This window comes from Rhinolophus sinicus, linkage group LG03 (genome assembly GCF_036562045.2).
Source record: "Rhinolophus sinicus isolate RSC01 linkage group LG03, ASM3656204v1, whole genome shotgun sequence".
In the NCBI taxonomy this organism is placed as follows: domain Eukaryota; kingdom Metazoa; phylum Chordata; class Mammalia; order Chiroptera; family Rhinolophidae; genus Rhinolophus; species Rhinolophus sinicus.
Genome location: NC_133753.1, coordinates 27212724 through 27230470, shown reverse-complemented (window position 1 = coordinate 27230470; position 17747 = coordinate 27212724). Strand labels below are relative to the sequence as shown.

The 17747-nt window shown below is 37.8% G+C and overlaps 1 protein-coding gene across 3 annotated transcripts; it reads right to left on the bottom strand.

The window, feature by feature from the left end:
• Positions 1 to 1856: 1856 nt before the first annotated feature.
• On the bottom strand, positions 1857 to 17339 carry COX16 (cytochrome c oxidase assembly factor COX16). Of its 3 annotated transcripts, none has more exons than XM_019733544.2 (4): positions 17013 to 17248; positions 14824 to 14895; positions 9947 to 10009; positions 1857 to 2140 (listed from the first exon to the last, which is right to left on the bottom strand). In XM_019733544.2, exons 1-4 carry the CDS (start codon positions 17079 to 17081, stop codon positions 2024 to 2026), a joined length of 321 nt encoding a protein of 106 aa, XP_019589103.1. In that variant the 5' UTR covers positions 17082 to 17248; the 3' UTR covers positions 1857 to 2023. The 3 variants fall into 3 exon arrangements, with proteins under 3 accessions (XP_019589103.1, XP_019589104.2, XP_019589105.1); XM_019733545.2 differs by lacking the exon at positions 17013 to 17248 and adding an exon at positions 15952 to 16698; XM_019733546.2 differs by lacking the exon at positions 14824 to 14895 and having other exon boundaries at positions 17013 to 17339.
• Between the last annotated feature and the right edge of the window lie 408 nt (positions 17340 to 17747).

The following is a 17747-nucleotide window of genomic DNA, read 5'->3' as shown; positions in this document are numbered from 1 at the left end:
ACTGTGCTTTTTCTTTTCGTATGTAGTTTTTTGCTGTTATTGTTCAAAGTTGGACATGACACCCAGGTGGACTGGGTACAAGAAACTCCAGTGAATAGGACTTTACTGATGTGGCAATAATGTGTGTCTACAGTCTTATGACTTGGTCTGTCTTAGTGGTCATGGGCCCCTGGGATGTGACCTTCACAACTGCTTCTCAGTCTTCCTCCCCACCACTTCTATTTAGGTGCGACAGGAAGGCTAGAGGGAGCTAGAGTTGGGTATTTCCCTTACCCCATTTAGTCAGGCTCTGGTAAAACCCAATGTCATTTGACTCTAGCAAAATAATTTCCTCTGAGGCCAGGCTTTTAAGGAGAACAGAATTTGGGAGGCATATTTCTAAAAGGTTACTTTCCCCTCCCATTGCTGGGTACACAAGGAAATTTTTCTCTGATACTGTGAGAACCTGGTGGGACTCCAGGAAGTAAAACTCACAAGTGTGCTCCCAGCCCAGTCTCCAGTTTTTAACTCTCAACTTGGTCCATGCTCAGTCTCTAGTAATTAGTTAATTATCCTTTAATATTCCTACCTGATGCTGGCTCCCGTGGTGGTTTCCAGGTGGTTTCTCTTCCAGGTAAACTGATTTTTGGTATTTGCCTCAAATGTTCAGGATAGTGGTTTTGTCTTGTGACCTCAGTTCTCTCATAGATCAAAGAATTGTCATGAATTTTCCGTTTTTCAGCTTTTCTTTGTGTTAGGATGGGAGTTATGACTTCCAAGGTTCCTATATGTTGGACTGGAAACCAGAAGTCTCCTATGCTGATTTTTAAGAAACTGCCAAACAATTTTCCAGACTGGTTGTACCATTTGACATTATACTAGCAAAGTGTGAGAGATCTAGTTTCGCCACATCCTTGCCAGCATTTGGTATTGTCACAATTTTTAAATTTTAGCTGTTCTAACAGGTGTCTGATTTCTCAATGTGTCTAAATTTATATTTACCTAATGGCTAGTGAAGTCAAACATTCTTTTTGTGAGTTTATTCGCCATCCAGTGAAACGTCTCTGTCTTCTGCCCATCTAATTGGATTGTTTGTTTTACTGTTGAGTTTTCAGTGTTCTTTACATAGTCTAGATATGAGTCTTTTGTCAGATATGTGGTTTACAGTATTTTCTCTCAGTCAGGAGACTGTCTTTTCATTCTTCTACCAGGGTCTTTGGAGAGCAAAGGTTTTTAATTTTGATGAAGTGTCCAACTTACCAAGCTTTTCTTTAATGAATTTTTTGGTACAAACTATTCATCAAGAACTATACACTAGATCCTAGAGACTGTTTTTTTCCTAAAAGTTTTATAGTTTTATGTTTACATTTAAATCTGATCCATTTGGAGTTAGTTTTGTACAAGGAGGAAAGCTTAGGTGGAGGGTCTTTCTTTTCTTTCTCTTTTCCCTATGAAATCCAATTGCTCCCTCAGATAACTAAGTCTTATGAATCCCCTCTATCACAAATTATCATCACTAGATAATTAGTTTGCTTTCCTTTTTGCTAACACTAACGCACTGAAAATAGGGATTTTCATTGGGGATGAGGTAGGTGGATTTATAACTTTTGGCAATTAAAACAGTGACATAAAATCACTGTTTGATGTTACTATGAGAATTTGGATCCAGACCTACTACTGTCATTAAGAATCAGACTGAAGTATCAAAATGTTGCCCCAATGGCTGGTAGAAAAGGAATATGGGTGGGTAGTTGAGAGTGGAATAAATGACACTCTTTAAGTAGCAGTGTTCAGATTTTTAGTGAATGGTATAAAATATGTGTGGTCTACATTGTTACTTTCATCTGCAAATGGGAGAGTTAGGAAGTATAAAGACCTGTACTTGACTTTTTATTAAGATTATCTGTTATCAAATTATTCACATCCAGGCTTCTGCAGGTCTGGAATTTTCATTCCACTGGAGAGGAGTCAGTATACAGTGGGCATTCCAGTTGATAACATTTTGTTTTTAAAAAAAAAAGAGAAAGAAAAGAAATCAGCATAGTCAAGTTGTCTTAGTCTTCAGGAATTCTGGATTTCGTCCTTGGAGGAGCTGAGGATCTTCCCAAGGCCTCGGTCCTCGAATATTCTTCCAATCGTCAAAAGCAGAGTCTTTTATTTTCTATAGAGCCACAAAAATTGAAGTATATGTATTAGTACATATACTAGGATTAGGAGTCCTGAGGTTTTGATTAGGACATCACTGAATGAATGAATGAATGAATGAATGAGCGAGTGGAAAGAATCAAATAGGTCCTCAATATAATTTTAGCAAATAAATCAACTGCATATCAAGCACAATAATTGAAAAAATGACATATTTCTTAGGATTTTGAATTTTTCTTGCTTGCTATTGATGTTAATGTCAATCTTTTCCCCTATCAGAATAAAACCATTCTTTTAAAAAAGAGTCTACATGCTGTTTTTGAGAGTACAAAGAAAGAGAAGCCTAAGAGAATTTAAAAATAATTCTTGAATCCTTATAGTAAGTGACATCATAAAAATGGCAGCAAGAGGTGAGCCCCTTGAAATCTCCCCTGGAACTTACAACAAATTGAACAGTAACTCCACAAAGGACTCCCTGCGCAGCAGACAGACAAGAATAAGAGGCGCACTACTGAAATCACCTAAAGGCGGGCAAATTCTGCGAGCGGGGGAGGAGGGAAGGGAGAAGTGCGGAGACAGGGCTGCTCGGTCACAGGACGCAGACCTAGCTCAGTGCTCCGAGCTCGCTGCATCCCAGAACTACCGCAGCTGCGAGTGAGGGAAGAACTCGGACTGCTAGGGCTCCGCTTATGGCCCACAGGGCTGAGGGGACAGCATATAACACAGCTGAACCCAATGCTCACAGCAGAGACCTCAGAGCAAAGACTGAGGAAGAAGGTGGAAAATGGTGGTTTAAGCCTTCACTGCCGCACAGAAGGAAGACTTGGGCACTGATATTAGCCGCCCCCTCCCTACCCTCCCAGAGCTCGCCCTGCCCCCACCTGCCCAGTGCTAGAAGTGGAAAACTAGCAGTGTCAGATCAAAAGAACAGAATATTTGCAGTTCTGAGAACTGTGGTCTGTAGACACGGACTTGCAGCCCAACTAGTTTTGGCAAAGGGGAGGGAGCTGTGGAAGCAGGACTGGCTGTGGTGGTGGTCACCGCCATTGCTCTGGGCCACCTCTCACAACTCACCCCGCCCCTGACCCCACCTATCTGGGCAGATCCCTGCAGGAGTAAACAGAGCTGCTGAAACACACCAGCTCTGAATCTGGTGCAGGAAGAGCTTTGGAACTTCAGAAGCTCACCACATCCCCCCACAGAGGGGGCACACTATGACCCAGGTGAACTGTTCACAGAGGAGAAACCCACCTTCCAGGGAATCCTCCCATCGTGTGAGAAGCCGGAATAGTTCAGAGAAAACATAACACTACAGTGTGAGAGAGAATAAAGGGCTGCAGTCGGAGAGAAAATAAAACATTCTGCCAACACCTACTGGAAAACAAAAGAAAGATCTCTTTCTATCAACCTGTTGCAGAATCCACTCCTGTAGATGTCTAGGAAGAGAAATAATAAATCATTAACTGTCATGGATAACCAAGGCAACAAGACAGCTCAGAAAGAAAATGAAAAGTCTCCAGAAAATTACCTTAAAGATATGGAAATATGTGACTTAAATGACAGAGAATTCAAGATTGCAGTTCTTAAAAAACTCAATGAGATGCAAGAAAACACAGACAGGCAGATTAATGAACTCAGAAACACAATCAAAGAACAAAATGAACATTTTTACCAAAGAGATTAAAATTTTAAAAAAGAACCAAATAGAATTTCTGGAGATTAAGTACTCAAAAAAAGAAATGAAGAATGAAATAGCCAGCTTAGGTAGTAGAGTTGACCAGATGGAGGAAAGAATCAGTGACATCAAAGATAGAAACCTAGACATGACATGGATGGAAGAAGAAAGAGACTTGAGACTTAAAATAAATGAAAGAACTCTACAACAAATTTCTGACTCCCTCAGAAAGAGCAACATAATAATGGGCATACCAGAAGGAGAATAAAGAGAGTAGGGAACAGAAAGTATATTCAAACAAATACTCAACGAGAACGTCCCAAACTTGTGGAAAGAACTGGATCCTTGAATCCAAGCAAATAGAATACCTAATTATCTCAACCCCAACAGGCCTTTTTAAAGGCACATTGTATTGAAGTTAGCAAATATCAACGACAAAGAAAGAATTCTCAAGGCAGCCAGGGAAAAGAAGACGGTAACCTACAAAGGAAAGCCCATTAGATTGTCATCAGATTTTTCAGCAGAATCTCTACAAGCCAAGAGAGAGTGGAACCAAATATACAAACTATTGAAAGAGAGAAAGTATGAGCCAAGAATAATATATCCAGCAAAGATATCCTTTAGATATGAAGGAGGAATAAAGACTTTTCCAGACATACAGAAGCTGAGGGAATTTTCTAACATACAACCCACAACACAAGAAATACCGAAGGAGGTTATTCAACCAGCATCAATAGGGATAATATGTGGCAACCAAAACATAAAAGAGGGGAGAGTAAAGGCCTGAACCAGAATATGGGAATGGAGAAAGTAAGCATGTTGAAGAAAATGGAATACTCTAAATATAAAACTTTCTTTTACATAAATGTAATAGTAACGACTCAAAAAAAATCCAAAGACATATATAATGTAATAAAAGAAGAAACAGGGAAACATCATAGAATAACACCACACAGAAATAATAGACAACAACAAAAAGGCAAAAAAACAATGGAGAAACAGCCTTACCAGAAAACTAAAGATAGACTGACAGGAAATCCTCACATTTCAATAATCACCCTAAATGTAAATGGACTGAACTCACCAATAAAAAGGCACAGAGTAGCAGATTGGATCAAAAAACTAAACTCAACCATATGCTGTCTCTAAGAGACACATCTCAGCTACAAGGACAAGAGCAGACTCAAAGTGAAACGGTGGAAATTGACACTCTAAGCAAATGGTAGCCAGAGAAAATCAGGTGTAGCCATACTGATATCATATGAAACAGACTTCAGGGTGAAAAAGGTAACAAGAGACAAAGATGGACATTTCATAATGATAAAAGGGGTTAGACAACAAGAAGACATAACAGTCATCAATATTTATGCCCCCAATCAGGGAACACCGAAATACACCAAGCAACTACTAACAGAACTAAAGGAAGAAATTGACCAAAACGCAATTAGAGTAGGGGATCTAAATACATTATTGACAGCTATGGATAGATCACCCAAACAAAAAATAAATAAATAAATAGCAGCCCTAAATGACACATTAGATGAAATGGACATAACCGACATTTATAGAGCACTTCACCCTAGAACATCAGACTATACATTTTTTTTCTAGTGCACATGGAACATTCTCAAGGATAGACCATATATTGGGACATAAAATTAGCCTCAGCAAATTTAAGAAGACTAAAATCATACCAAGCATATTCTTTGATCACAGGCTTTGAAATTGGATATCAACTGCAAGAAGAAAGCAGGAAAAACCACAAATACGTGAAGATTAAACAACATATTTTTAAAGAACAACTGAGTCAAAGAAGAAGTAAGACAGATCAAGATACATAGAAACAAATGAGAATGAAAATACATCCTACCAAAATTTTGGGAATGCAGCAAAAGCAGTTTTAAGAGGTAAATTTATATCATTACATGCCTATCTCAAGAAAGAAGAAAAATCCCAGATAAATAACCTCACGTTACACCTTAAAAAACTAGAAAAAGAACAACAAATGAAACCCAAGGTTAGCAGAAAAAGGAAATAATAAAAATCAGGGCAGAACTAAATGAAATAGAGAACAAAAAGACAACAGAAAAAATTAATGTGACAAAGAGCTGGTTCTTTGAAAAGATTAACAAAATTGACAAACCCTTGGCTAGACTCACTAAGATAAAAAGAGAAAAGACACTAATAAGCAAAATCAGAAATAAAAGAGGGGAAGTTATCACGGATGCCACAGAAATACAAAAGGATCATCCAAGAATACTATGAAGGATTATATGCCACCAAATTCAATAACCTAGAAGAAATGGACAGTTCTTAGAAACAAAGAGGCTGAATCATGAAGAATTGGAAAAATCTAAATAGACCGATCACGAGTAAGGACACTGAATCAGTCATCCGAAACCTTCTCAAAAGCAAAAGTCCGGGACCAGATGGCTTCACTAGTGAACTCTACCAAACCTTCAAAGACAATCTAATACCTGTCCAACTCAAACTGTTCCAAAAAGTTGAAGAAGAGACAATACTCCCTAACTCATTTTATGAAGCCAACATTACCCTGGTATCAAAACCTGGTGAGGATAACACAAAAAAAGAAAACTACAGACCAATATCTCTGATGAATACAGATGTAAAAATCCTAAACAAAATTCTAGCAAATCGAATGCAACAATACATTAAAAAGATTATTCATCACGACCAAGTGGGGTTCATCCCAGGGCACAAGGATGGTTCAACATATGCAAATCCATCAAAGTGATACAGCACATAAACAAAATAAAGGACCAAAATCATATGTTAATATCAATTGATACAGAAAAAGTGTTTGACAAGATACAACATCCATTTATTATTAAAACACTTAATAAAATAGGTATAGAAGGAAAATACTTTAAACATAATAAAAGCCATATATGACAAACCCTCAGCTAATCTCATAATTAACAGTGAAAAACTGAAGCCCTTCGCTCTCCGTTCAGGAACAGGACAGGGCTGTCCCCTATCACCTCTGCTTTTCAACACAGTGTTGGAAGTCCTCACCAGAACAATCAGGCAAGAGAAAGAAATAAAAGGCATCCAAATTGGGAATGAAGAAGTTAAACTGTCACTCTTTGTAGATGACATGATGCTATACATAGAAAACTCTAAAGACTCTACCAAAAAGCTACTAAAAACAATAAATGAATACAGTAAAGTTGCCAGCTACAAAATCAACGTACAAAAGTCCATTGCAAGCCTATACACTAACAATGAAATCTCAGAAAAAGAAATGAAGAAAAAAAAATTCCTTTTGCAACAATTGCAACAAAAAGATTAAAATACCTAGGAATAAACTTAACCAAGGATCTGAAAGACCTATATGCTGAAAACTATAAGACATTTTTAAAAGAAATTGAAGAAGACACAAAGAAATGGAAAGACATTCCGTGTTCAGGGATTGGAAGAATCAACATAGTTAAAATAGCCGTATTACCCAAAGCAATATACAGATTTAATGCAATCCCCATCAAAATCACAACAGCATTTTTTTAAAGAAATAGAACAAAAAAAACATCACATTTATATGGAACCACAAAAGACCCCGAATAGCCAAAGCAATCTTAAGAAAAAAGAACAATGCTGGAGGTATCACACTCCCTGACGTTAGCTTGTACTACAGGGCTACAATAATCAAAACAGCATGGTATTGGCAGAAAAACAGACACATAGACCAATGGAATAGAATTGAGAACCCAGAAATAAAACCACATAAATATGGACAGATAATTTTTGACAAAGAAGCAAAAAACATACAATGGAGAAAAGACAGCCTCTTCAATAAATGGTGCTGGCAGAATTGGAAAGCCACGTGCAAAAGAATGAAACTGGACTGCTATCTGTCACCGTGTACCAAAATTAATTCAAAATGGATCAAAGACTTAAGCATAAGACCTGAAACAATAAACTGCATAGAAGAAAACATAGGTACTAAACTTATGGACCTTGGGTTCAAAGAACATTTTATGAATTTGACTCCAAAGGCAATGGAAGTAAAAGCTAAAATAAATGAATGGGACTATATCAAACTTAAAAGCTTCTACACACTAAATGAAATGATCGACAAAACAAAGACGCAACCAACTGAATGGGAGATCTTTGCAAACAGTCCTCCGATAAGGGGCTAATATCCAAAATATACAAGGAACTCATACAACTCAAAAAGAAAACAATCAAACAACCCAATTGAAAAATGGGCATTTCTTCAAAGAGGACATACAAATGGCAAATAAACATATGAAAAAATGCTCAACGTCACTGATCATCAGAGAAATGCAAATAAAAACCACAATGAGATATCACCTCACCCCAGTTAGGATGGCTATCATCAACAAGACAAACAGTAACAAGTGTTGGAGAGGCTGTGGGGAAAAAGGAACCCTCATACACTGTTGGTGGGAATGCAGACTGGTGCAGCCGTTATGGAAGGCAGTGTGGAGGTTCCTCAAAAAATTACGAATAGAATTACCATATGACCCAGCAATCCCTCTCCTGGGTATCTACCCAAAAAAATCTGAAAACACTTATACATAAAAACACGTGTGCTCCAATATTCATTGCAGCTTGTTTACGGTGGCCAAGACATGGAAACAACCAAAATGTCCTTCGATAGATGAATGGATAAAGAAGTTGTGGTATATATACACAATGGAATACTATTCGGCGGTAAGAAAAGATGAAATAGGACCATTTGTGACAACATGGATGGATCTTGAGAGTGTAATGCTGAGCGAAATAAGTCAGGCTGAAAAAGTAGAGAACCGTATTATTTCACTGATATGTGGTATATAAGACAGAGACAACAAAAGAACAAGACAAACAACTGAAAGAACAAAAACTCATAGACATAGACAATAGTTTAGGGGTTACCAAAGGGTAAGGGGGGAGGGGAGAGCCAGGCTCTAGAAGAGGGTAAACGGGGTCTAATATATGGTGATGGAAGGAGAACTGACTTGGGTAGTGAACACACAATGTGAGCTATAGATAATGTAGTCCAGAATTGTACACCTGAAATCTATGTAACTTTACTAACAATTGTCGCCCCAATAAACTTTAATTCAAAGAGAAAAAAAACAGAATAATTCTCAGATAGGATGCGAAGTTGGCAGAACAACTTCATGTAAAAATGGTCCAGTCTTCAGAGATCTTTGGTGACAGAAAGATTCCCTGTAGAATTCTGCAAACCAGGCAGAGTCTCTGAAGACTAGGCTGTCCATGTGCTGGGCAAGACCACTTACGGCTTACTCAGTATCAGCCAACTGCTTTAGAACTGAGTGTGGAACAGAGTCAACAAGTGCTGAGGATTTTCAGTCCTATCAGAGTGGACTTAACACCTACTTGCTACCTTAACATCCAGCTGGGACACCAAGAAGGCTGCTCTTGAAGAGTAATGATTATGCCAAGAATAGGACCTACTTGAGACTAAGCCAAGAAAGCTTAAAACCAAGCTCTGACAAGATCCTTTGGGGAGATGATTTGGAGAATGAAATGCACAAAGAGGGGCTGAGGAAACTCCAAAGCTTGTCCACAGTTCCTCCTTATAAAGTACAAAATCAAGTTCAAAATGATCAGCCAGTAATTGAACAGCCTACTAAAAGTTCAAATCTCTTCAATGTATTATTCACAATATCCACCTCTCAATCAAAAATGACCAAACATACAAAGAAACAGAAAAAAATAATACATAGCCAAAAAATGAACAAACTAAAAGAGATACAGAACATCCTCTCTCACCACATTCTATAATACAATGTGCTATTTATTAAACTCTTTGATTTTTGCTATTCAGATGAGTGAGAAATGACAGCTCATTATAATTTTAAGTAACATTCTTATAAGTTGAACATCTCTTCATATGTTTAAGAAAGATATTTATTTCCCTTCCTTTGAACTCTTTACATGCTTTGCCCATGTTCCTACTGATCAACTTGTTGTTGAGTTTTTGAACTTCTCCATATTGATTTCAAATGACTACACAGTTGTTCCAACACCATTTGTTTAAGGTAAAATTTTTTTTCTGCACTTTTAATAATTTAAGTTTATCTTAAGGAAGACAGAACCAGTCACTGACTAGGAAGAGTGTAACAAAAGAGAGACTATATTTACATACTGTACCTCGTACTCTGATTCCAATGACACTTTATTCATTTTCAGTTTTTCTTCTAATTCAGGATCGATCTGCAAAAAATAAAGAGGAACCTTACATAAGTCTGTTGGATTTAATTGTCATTTTAAAAAGTTATACAGGGCCGGCCCGGTGGCTCAGGCGGTTAGAGCTCCATGCTCCTAACACAGAAGGCTGCCGATTCGATTCCCACGTGGGCCAGTGGGCTCTCAACCACAAGGCTGTAAGTTCAATTCCTCGAGTCCCACAAGGGATGGTGGGCTCTGCCCCCTGCAACTATGATTGAACATGGCACCTTGAGCTGAGCTGCCTCCCGAATGGCTCAGTTGGTTGGAATGCGTCCTCTCAACTACAAGGTTGCCGGTTCAGCTCCCGCAAGGAATGGTGGGCTGTGCCTCCTGCAACTAGAAAACGGCACCTGGACCTGGAGCTGAGCTGTGCCCTCCACAACTAAGACTGAAAGGACAACAACTTGACTTGGAAAAAAAGGCCTGGAAGTACACACTGTTCCCCAATAAAGTCCTGTTAAAAAACATACACACAAAAACACAAAACAAAAAAACTACTCAAAAAAAAAAAGCAAAACCAACAGATTAAAAAAAAATTTAATTTCTGTAAAAAAAAATAAAAAGTTATACAGAGGATGGCTGGGATGGTATGGTAGATTACAAACACATGGCAAAACCTCCACCATCCATCGTCTAATTGCATAATGATAACTAACACAGTACCACCATCATCACCACCACCACTAACAGCAGCTATTATTTACTGAGCACTTGTTATGTGCCAGGCATTTTGACCTTTTGAATCCTCACAAAAACCTATGAGATAAGTATTATTATTATGATCACAACTAAGAATAATAGGACACTGGGAGTGTGAATAACTTGCTAAGAGGCAGAACTTGGTTCTGAATCTTGCCATGCTATTATCCACCACCCTAAATTATATTATATAGAAACATTATTAAAATACTAATAAATAGAATGCTTCTCTTAAAAACAAAAAAGAGGGGCAGCCGGATGGCTCAGTTGGTTAGAGCGCACACTCTTAACGACAAGGTTGCCAGTTCGACTCCCACAAGGGATGGTGGGCTGTGCCCCCTGCAACTAGAAACGGCAACTGGACCTGGAGCTGAGCTGCGCCCTCCACAACTAAGACTGAAAGGACAACAACTTGAAGCTGAACGGCACCCTCCACAACTAAGATTGAAAGGACAACAACTTGACTTGGAAAAAAGGCCTGGAAGTACACACTGTTCCCCAATAAAGTCCTGTTCCCCTTCCCCAATAATAATAAAAAAAAAAGCATAATGGAAATGTTGGACATGGTTCATAATATACATCTCGATTGGAATTCCATAAAGGAAGCAGAGAGAAATTGGGCAAAAGCCACATCTGACAAGAGAGTAACAATTTATTTATATTTTCACAGTTTTATTGAAATCTTCAAAGAAATAAGAAGACAATTTGAAACTCCATTTTCACATGAGAGTACTTAAAGAGCTAAGATGAACATTTTTGTTGCCATGATTTAATTCATCACTTGATACACTATAGAAAGCACGATCCTTGGTAAGACTTAGTAGAATCAGCTCCATATTGTAAGGGGTCGATATAGCTGTGTTACCGAAATTATCCCTATTGTTTGCCCACAGGATTATTTCAGTTTTAACCTCTAGATCAGAAAAACGTAACTGTGCTCAGTTTCATAGAGCAATCAAGGACATAGTATGAAAATGCATGTTCTCATTTGTGTGATATACACAAAGTCACTCAGCAACTGCTATTTTCAACTGAGTGTTGATGTTTTGAGGGGAGACAAGTAAACTGGATGGATTTACAAGTACTTGCCTCTCTCATCCTGGACCCGTGAGATACAGTCTTCATTTGTGTTTTCACATCCCTGTCTCCACCATGCCCAATCTCAAGTTCTTTTTCACATATTTTGTAGTATGATCTGTTTTGGTTATTTAACTGCCTAATCCAGTTGTATGTGTCCTTCCATCTATCATTAAAATAAACACAGTTATTTAGCTTTCTTTTTCAGTGATGTCTGGATCATACTGACATTGGTACTGTAATTGTTCTCATTTCCATTATCTGAATCTTAGAAAACCTGGTCACAATATGAGTATTTACAATGTTAAAAATTAAACTAGCACTATTTCCTTGCAAAGTACAACAGACAAGCAAAACCAAAAAAAGACTGGTAATGCTCCAGATCACAACACACTTCACTGCACATTTACATCATGTTACTTGGGGTGATGCAACAATGGATGACCTATTATTGTGGAACCACGGTTGTCAGCATTAGGAGAAAAAAGAGCAATGGCCAGTAAGGATGGCAGACAAACTATGTCATAGCTATTTCACACTAAAATTGAAAACTATTCCTTTCAGTTTATTTTCTTAGCCCACCTCACAGTTTCTGTACTTTCTTTTCAACCTTCTGTACACATGACTGAAAAGCAGGAATTTGTGTGTCCTGGGATGCTGGATTTTCAGTCCTAAAAATGAGGACAGTTCCAGGCAAACTAAGATGGCTGGTCACTCTGAATCAATACCATCTTTCTCCATCCTTCTCAAAACTTCTCAACTGAATTTACCCTCTCCTGCTCCTTCTCGACCAAATTTGTCCTCTCAATCCGTCCTGACCCCCACCCCCTTGACCTCAGAAATTTTGCTCTCTTAACTCCCCCTAGATCCCAATTTCTCAAGCCTTATAACCCCTGCCAACCTCAACCAATCTTAACCTCTCAATCCGTCTCAGATTTAGTCCACTTCATCTTCTCTAGCCTGTTTGAATTCAACCTCACCCAAACACTGACTGTTGACTTCACCTGAGTTTGACTTCTCAACATCAACCAAATTGGACCTCTGTCTCAGTAGGTCCTGCCCTCTGACCCTTTTCACCTGAACTTTGTCTTCTCAGCCTCCTTCCACAGACCTTGACCAACCATAACTCTCAACCTTGGTCTCTTGATTTTAACTGACCTTGTCATCTCAACTTCAATCAACCTCATTCTCTAAACTTAGTGCCTAACTTCGTTCTCTTATTTTAAACCCATCTTCTAGACTTATCCTGTTATCCCAATGTCCCTGATTGTTTCTTCTTAACTAAGTGATTACCACCACCATTTATCCAGTCCTCAAAACCCAAACCTTGAGTCATCTGAGATTTATTCATATTTTTATATAATATACATCACATTAGTCATCAAATACTATCAATTTACTGCTAAAAATTTTTATGGAACCCATTTATTTTTCTCTGTCTTCACTGCAAATGTTTTATTTCACATTCCATTACTGTTTATCTGTATTACTGAGAAAGCATCCTAAAAGGTCTCTTCACCTCCAATCTCTTCCCTCCTACATTGCTCTGCCAATCCCCATCCACCCGGTACTCTGTTGCCAGAGGGACATTTCTAAAATGAAAATCTGACCATATGCCTCATACTCCTAGTATATACTCCCTCTAGAATATTAATCATTTCCACCATTTAGTTCTTACTCATTCTTAAGGCCTGAATTCAAAGTTTGATAACTCTCGCAAAGCTTCTCAGATACCCCTCTTCCAAGTCTAAACTGTATGCCTCTCCTTGAAGTTCTTGTAATGTTTTATGCAAAATTCTAATATAGCACTTTATTGGGCATTGTTATATTATGTGTTTGGTACATATTTATATTACATGTCTTCCAGCCTTGATTATGTTACAAACTCTATAAGAACCAGTTTCTTAAATCTTTATCTGTAGGATCTACCACAATAAACATAACAAATATTCAATTATTTTTTAAATATGTACATGTCACCCCTCTTCCACAAGTCAGATTATTATAATTTTCATCTTAAAGCAAAAGGGAAATAATTTCTTAATGAAATAATTGGGATGCTAACAGAAACTTTTAAACTCAGTTGATAATTGCTTTATTCCCTCACAGAAACTACATATTCTTTTTAAATGTAATTTTTATTCTAATACCTACTGTCTTTAAGACTAGCTGGAGTTGGTGTTTCTCTTAAACTATAAAATTAACTGAGAAAATTGAATAGGCCTTTAATACTCTTTACCACACATTTTACTGAGGTCTGCTAATGAAATACATATGTTACTTGGGAAAAAATCTCCAATATCAAATGTGTTCCACAAACAAAAACTACATACTTATGAATGAACCAGAATTTTTACGTACACCTGGCCTGAATTTGACAGTAATTGTGTAATCACAGAGGGTGAGAGTACTGGCTCTACCCCTAAATAGCCATGGGATTTATGACCACAGATCCAGGATGAGAAAGTTTACTCACCTGTAAAATAAAGATAGATAGATAGATAGATAGATAGATAGATAGATAGATAGATAGATAGATAGACAGATATCAGTATAGTCCCACCACAAAGGCATACCTATGAAAAAGATACCTATAAAAAGATAGGTATCACTATTTATAATGAAAAATAATTTTTCTTTCTTGTAGTACTAGTTACTAAAGATAATGTAATTTATAAAATTACTGGGATTAATATGAAATAGCTAATTTATAATGGAAGTAATAAAATGGACTGAAATTGCAGTCCCATGTTCTTTAAACAATTACACCAGGGCATATGTTGTGGCAGAAAGCTAACAATATTACAAATTTTCTAGTGAATTAGGAGAAAGATTACTAAATTATTTACATTTCATGATACATTTCCATGTGATCTTTAATGCTATTCCAAAGAATAAAAAAGAGCCCAAAGATCATGTATCAGCTATGAAAAGCAAGACAAAACTCAGACTGCTTAGCATATTGAATATACACATCTCTAAACCAGAATACACACACGTCAAACTCCAAGTACAGTTCTTACTTTAATCTTCACAGCATCATAACGGATTTGTGAAAACTCACGAAGACCAAAAGAACCTCCAACAATCAACAACTGAAACAAAGAAAGGAAACAATTAAACAAAATAGAAGGGCAGAATTCAGTCTATCTATAGATTACTTATCTAAATGCCAACAGTGACAGATTATACAAAATTCTATAGATTATTTTTCCTGGTTAGTTACCATTCATCTTTCAGAGTAGATGCAGTATATACTGAAACTGGGAAACATTTTAGCACATTACCAAATACCAAAATCAGTACCCCATACTTGTACTTGACCTTATAGTTTAAATAACATCATCACAAGCATTATATTAGTTGATCCTTACAAAAGGCCTATGAGCTAAGGGAAAAAAAATCAATTTAATAGATGAGGAACTATAAGCACTGCCAACTAAATGACTTGTCCATAATTACCCTGGCTAAAGCCAGGAATAAAATTCTGGCGTTGTTTCTTCAAGACCAAAATTCTTTCAATTTTATGATTTTACAAAATAAATCAATTGGAGAGCATTTTTCTTCATTTTCTTACCAAGTGATAAAAGAATCTTATGAAATATGCCACACTTTTAAGTATGTGGTAAATCTTAAAGGAGCTCTCAAACTGTCATTGCTGCTTTATCATCTCCTCCAATAATCTAATGGGTTTTAATTCCTCATCCTAAAGCTGCAAAAGTCTAGCAATTTGGCAAAACATTAAGTTTGATCCCTACCTTCCTTTTTTATATCAATACATTAATATTACCACATAAGTAAATACAAAAAGATATAAAACACTATAAAATTTTATAATTTTGAAGTTGGAATACCAACAAAACCTTGAGGCTATGAATTTCAAAACCCAACAAATCTGACCATATAAAAATTTAAAACATCTATTCTGACAAATAAACGAACTAAAAACAACATAAAATCAAAAGACAACAATCAAAAGACAATACCAATCAGGCAAATTTCTGTTATATACAAGCAGCTAATACTTGCAATGTCAATATATAAGAATTATTTATAAAGGGAAATAACTCTTATCTCTTAGTTTCAATGAAAATACACACGTCTGGTTTTCCTAACTCCTGCTCAGTTTCCCTCTATTCATTCTTCCTCACCTTTCCAACCTTGAAATGTTGGAGTACCCCAAAAGATTCAGTCTTCATACCTCTTCTACCTATTCACAACCAACACTGAGTCCGTAGGTTATGTCATCCAGTTCTATGGATTTAAATATAGCTTCTATAACCCAACAACCTCCAAATGTACAATTTCAACAGGAAATATTCTAGTGAACTAAAGATGTGCCTTCCAATTTGAAATCTCCACTTGAAAGTCTAACAGGTACATACAAATTAACATAAGAAAAACTTCTTGACTTTTATCCCAACACTCTTTCTACCCCAATCTGCCCCTAAACAATCTTTCACATCCCAGTAAATGTCAATTACTTTTATACAATTACACAAGCAAACTTTTTTGGAGTCTTCTTTAGCTCCTCTCATTCATATAGCTCACATCTCTAATCCATCCCTGAGTTCTGTCACCTCTACTTTCAAAATATTTCTTGAATCTGACAATTTCTGACTATGCAATCACAGTACCCACATGTTACATTTCAAAAATCGTCTAGCCTTTGTCCCGGGTTTCTTAGTAAACTTGGAATTTCCTGAGTGCTTTAAAAATATAAACTACAATACAGCGACCTCTTGAGGGCTGCTACGATGTGGCAGGAGCCGTGCCAAACACTCAGTTCACAAGGTTTTATTTAACTCAACAGCAACCTTGGAAGAATTAAGCTGGTTCCCAAACTAGGAAGCTGAAATATGGAGATGCTCGAAACTGTACAGTTAAATTAAGCAATTACACCTAGTTCCAATGATCCGGAGCACTGTCAAGCTGTAGCGGCGGGGGTTGGGGGAGCTAGTTTAGAAACCATCCAGACTTGGGTTAAAATCTGGTTCTGACATAATTCTGAAGCACCAGGGAAGGTCAGAGGGGAGTGAAGATACCACCACCAACCAGAGAAGGCTAGGAGGCTCTCAACCTATCGCTAGACCTTTCCTAGCCCAGGCCCCACCTCAGGCATGACAGTTTCCCCGCAGTCTCCACCCAGCCAAACTTGAGGTCCCACCCCTTTCGCAATCCCGCCCCCACACTTCTTCTTCAATGCACTCACCAACATGGGGACTCCGTAGCGAAGGGTCTTGTTCTTGCGCAAGGCGCGCGTCAACGCGTGTGTAAACATGACTGAACTCTCAGACCCGTTTGGACGCCCCGCCAAACGGGCAACTTGGCCTTCCGGAGCTCAGTGACTCAAGCGCCCTCGTAGACCAAGACGTCTTAGACTTGACTCCTTTTTGTTGGCCCCGCTGCGCTTGGTCCGCTCCTGATAGGCCTCCGCCAGGCAGAAGCAATCGATCCATCGTCACATACTCGCGCGTCCGCCCAGAAATCCAGGTGTCGGAGCTTTGGTTCCGGCCGCTGGCTTGTGCTAGGGACTTAGGCATTTAAATCGTGTTTGTACTCGTCGTCCAGTCATATGGTAACCGGTACCTCCCTAGTTCTGGGTTTTGATCAACATCTTATTAGAACATTCCCTGGAACATAGCCGGTCGATAAAATCAGCTAAGGAAAAAAATAGGTTGGTGCTAGCTTCTATGGATGGAGAGTTTACCAGCTTAATAAAGATTTTTAGAAATAAATCGCCACCAAGGTTAGGTTGAATGGTTATCAGTGCAATGTGTTGCTATCATGGAACCTTCAATGCTGATGCTTTTACTGTGAAATGGCCTGTAATCTTCAGTCATTTATGAATGTCGATTTTCCACTTACTCAAGCTATCCAGCACACCTTTTTACTGGTCATTACAAAAGGCTCCAGCAACACATAGATGAAAAGATATCCCTGCCTT

Coding starts and splice junctions, on each gene's coding strand:
- COX16 (XM_019733544.2), bottom strand. CDS start 17,081: ATGTTTACACACGCGTTGACGCGCGCCTTGCGCAAGAACAAGACCCTT. Junction 10,010..14,823: donor ATGATGCTGTGAAGATTAAA/GTAAGAACTGTA, acceptor TATTTTTTGCAG/ATCGATCCTGAATTAGAAGA. Junction 2,141..9,946: donor CATTGGAATCAGAGTACGAG/GTACAGTATGTA, acceptor GTGGCTCTATAG/AAAATAAAAGACTCTGCTTT.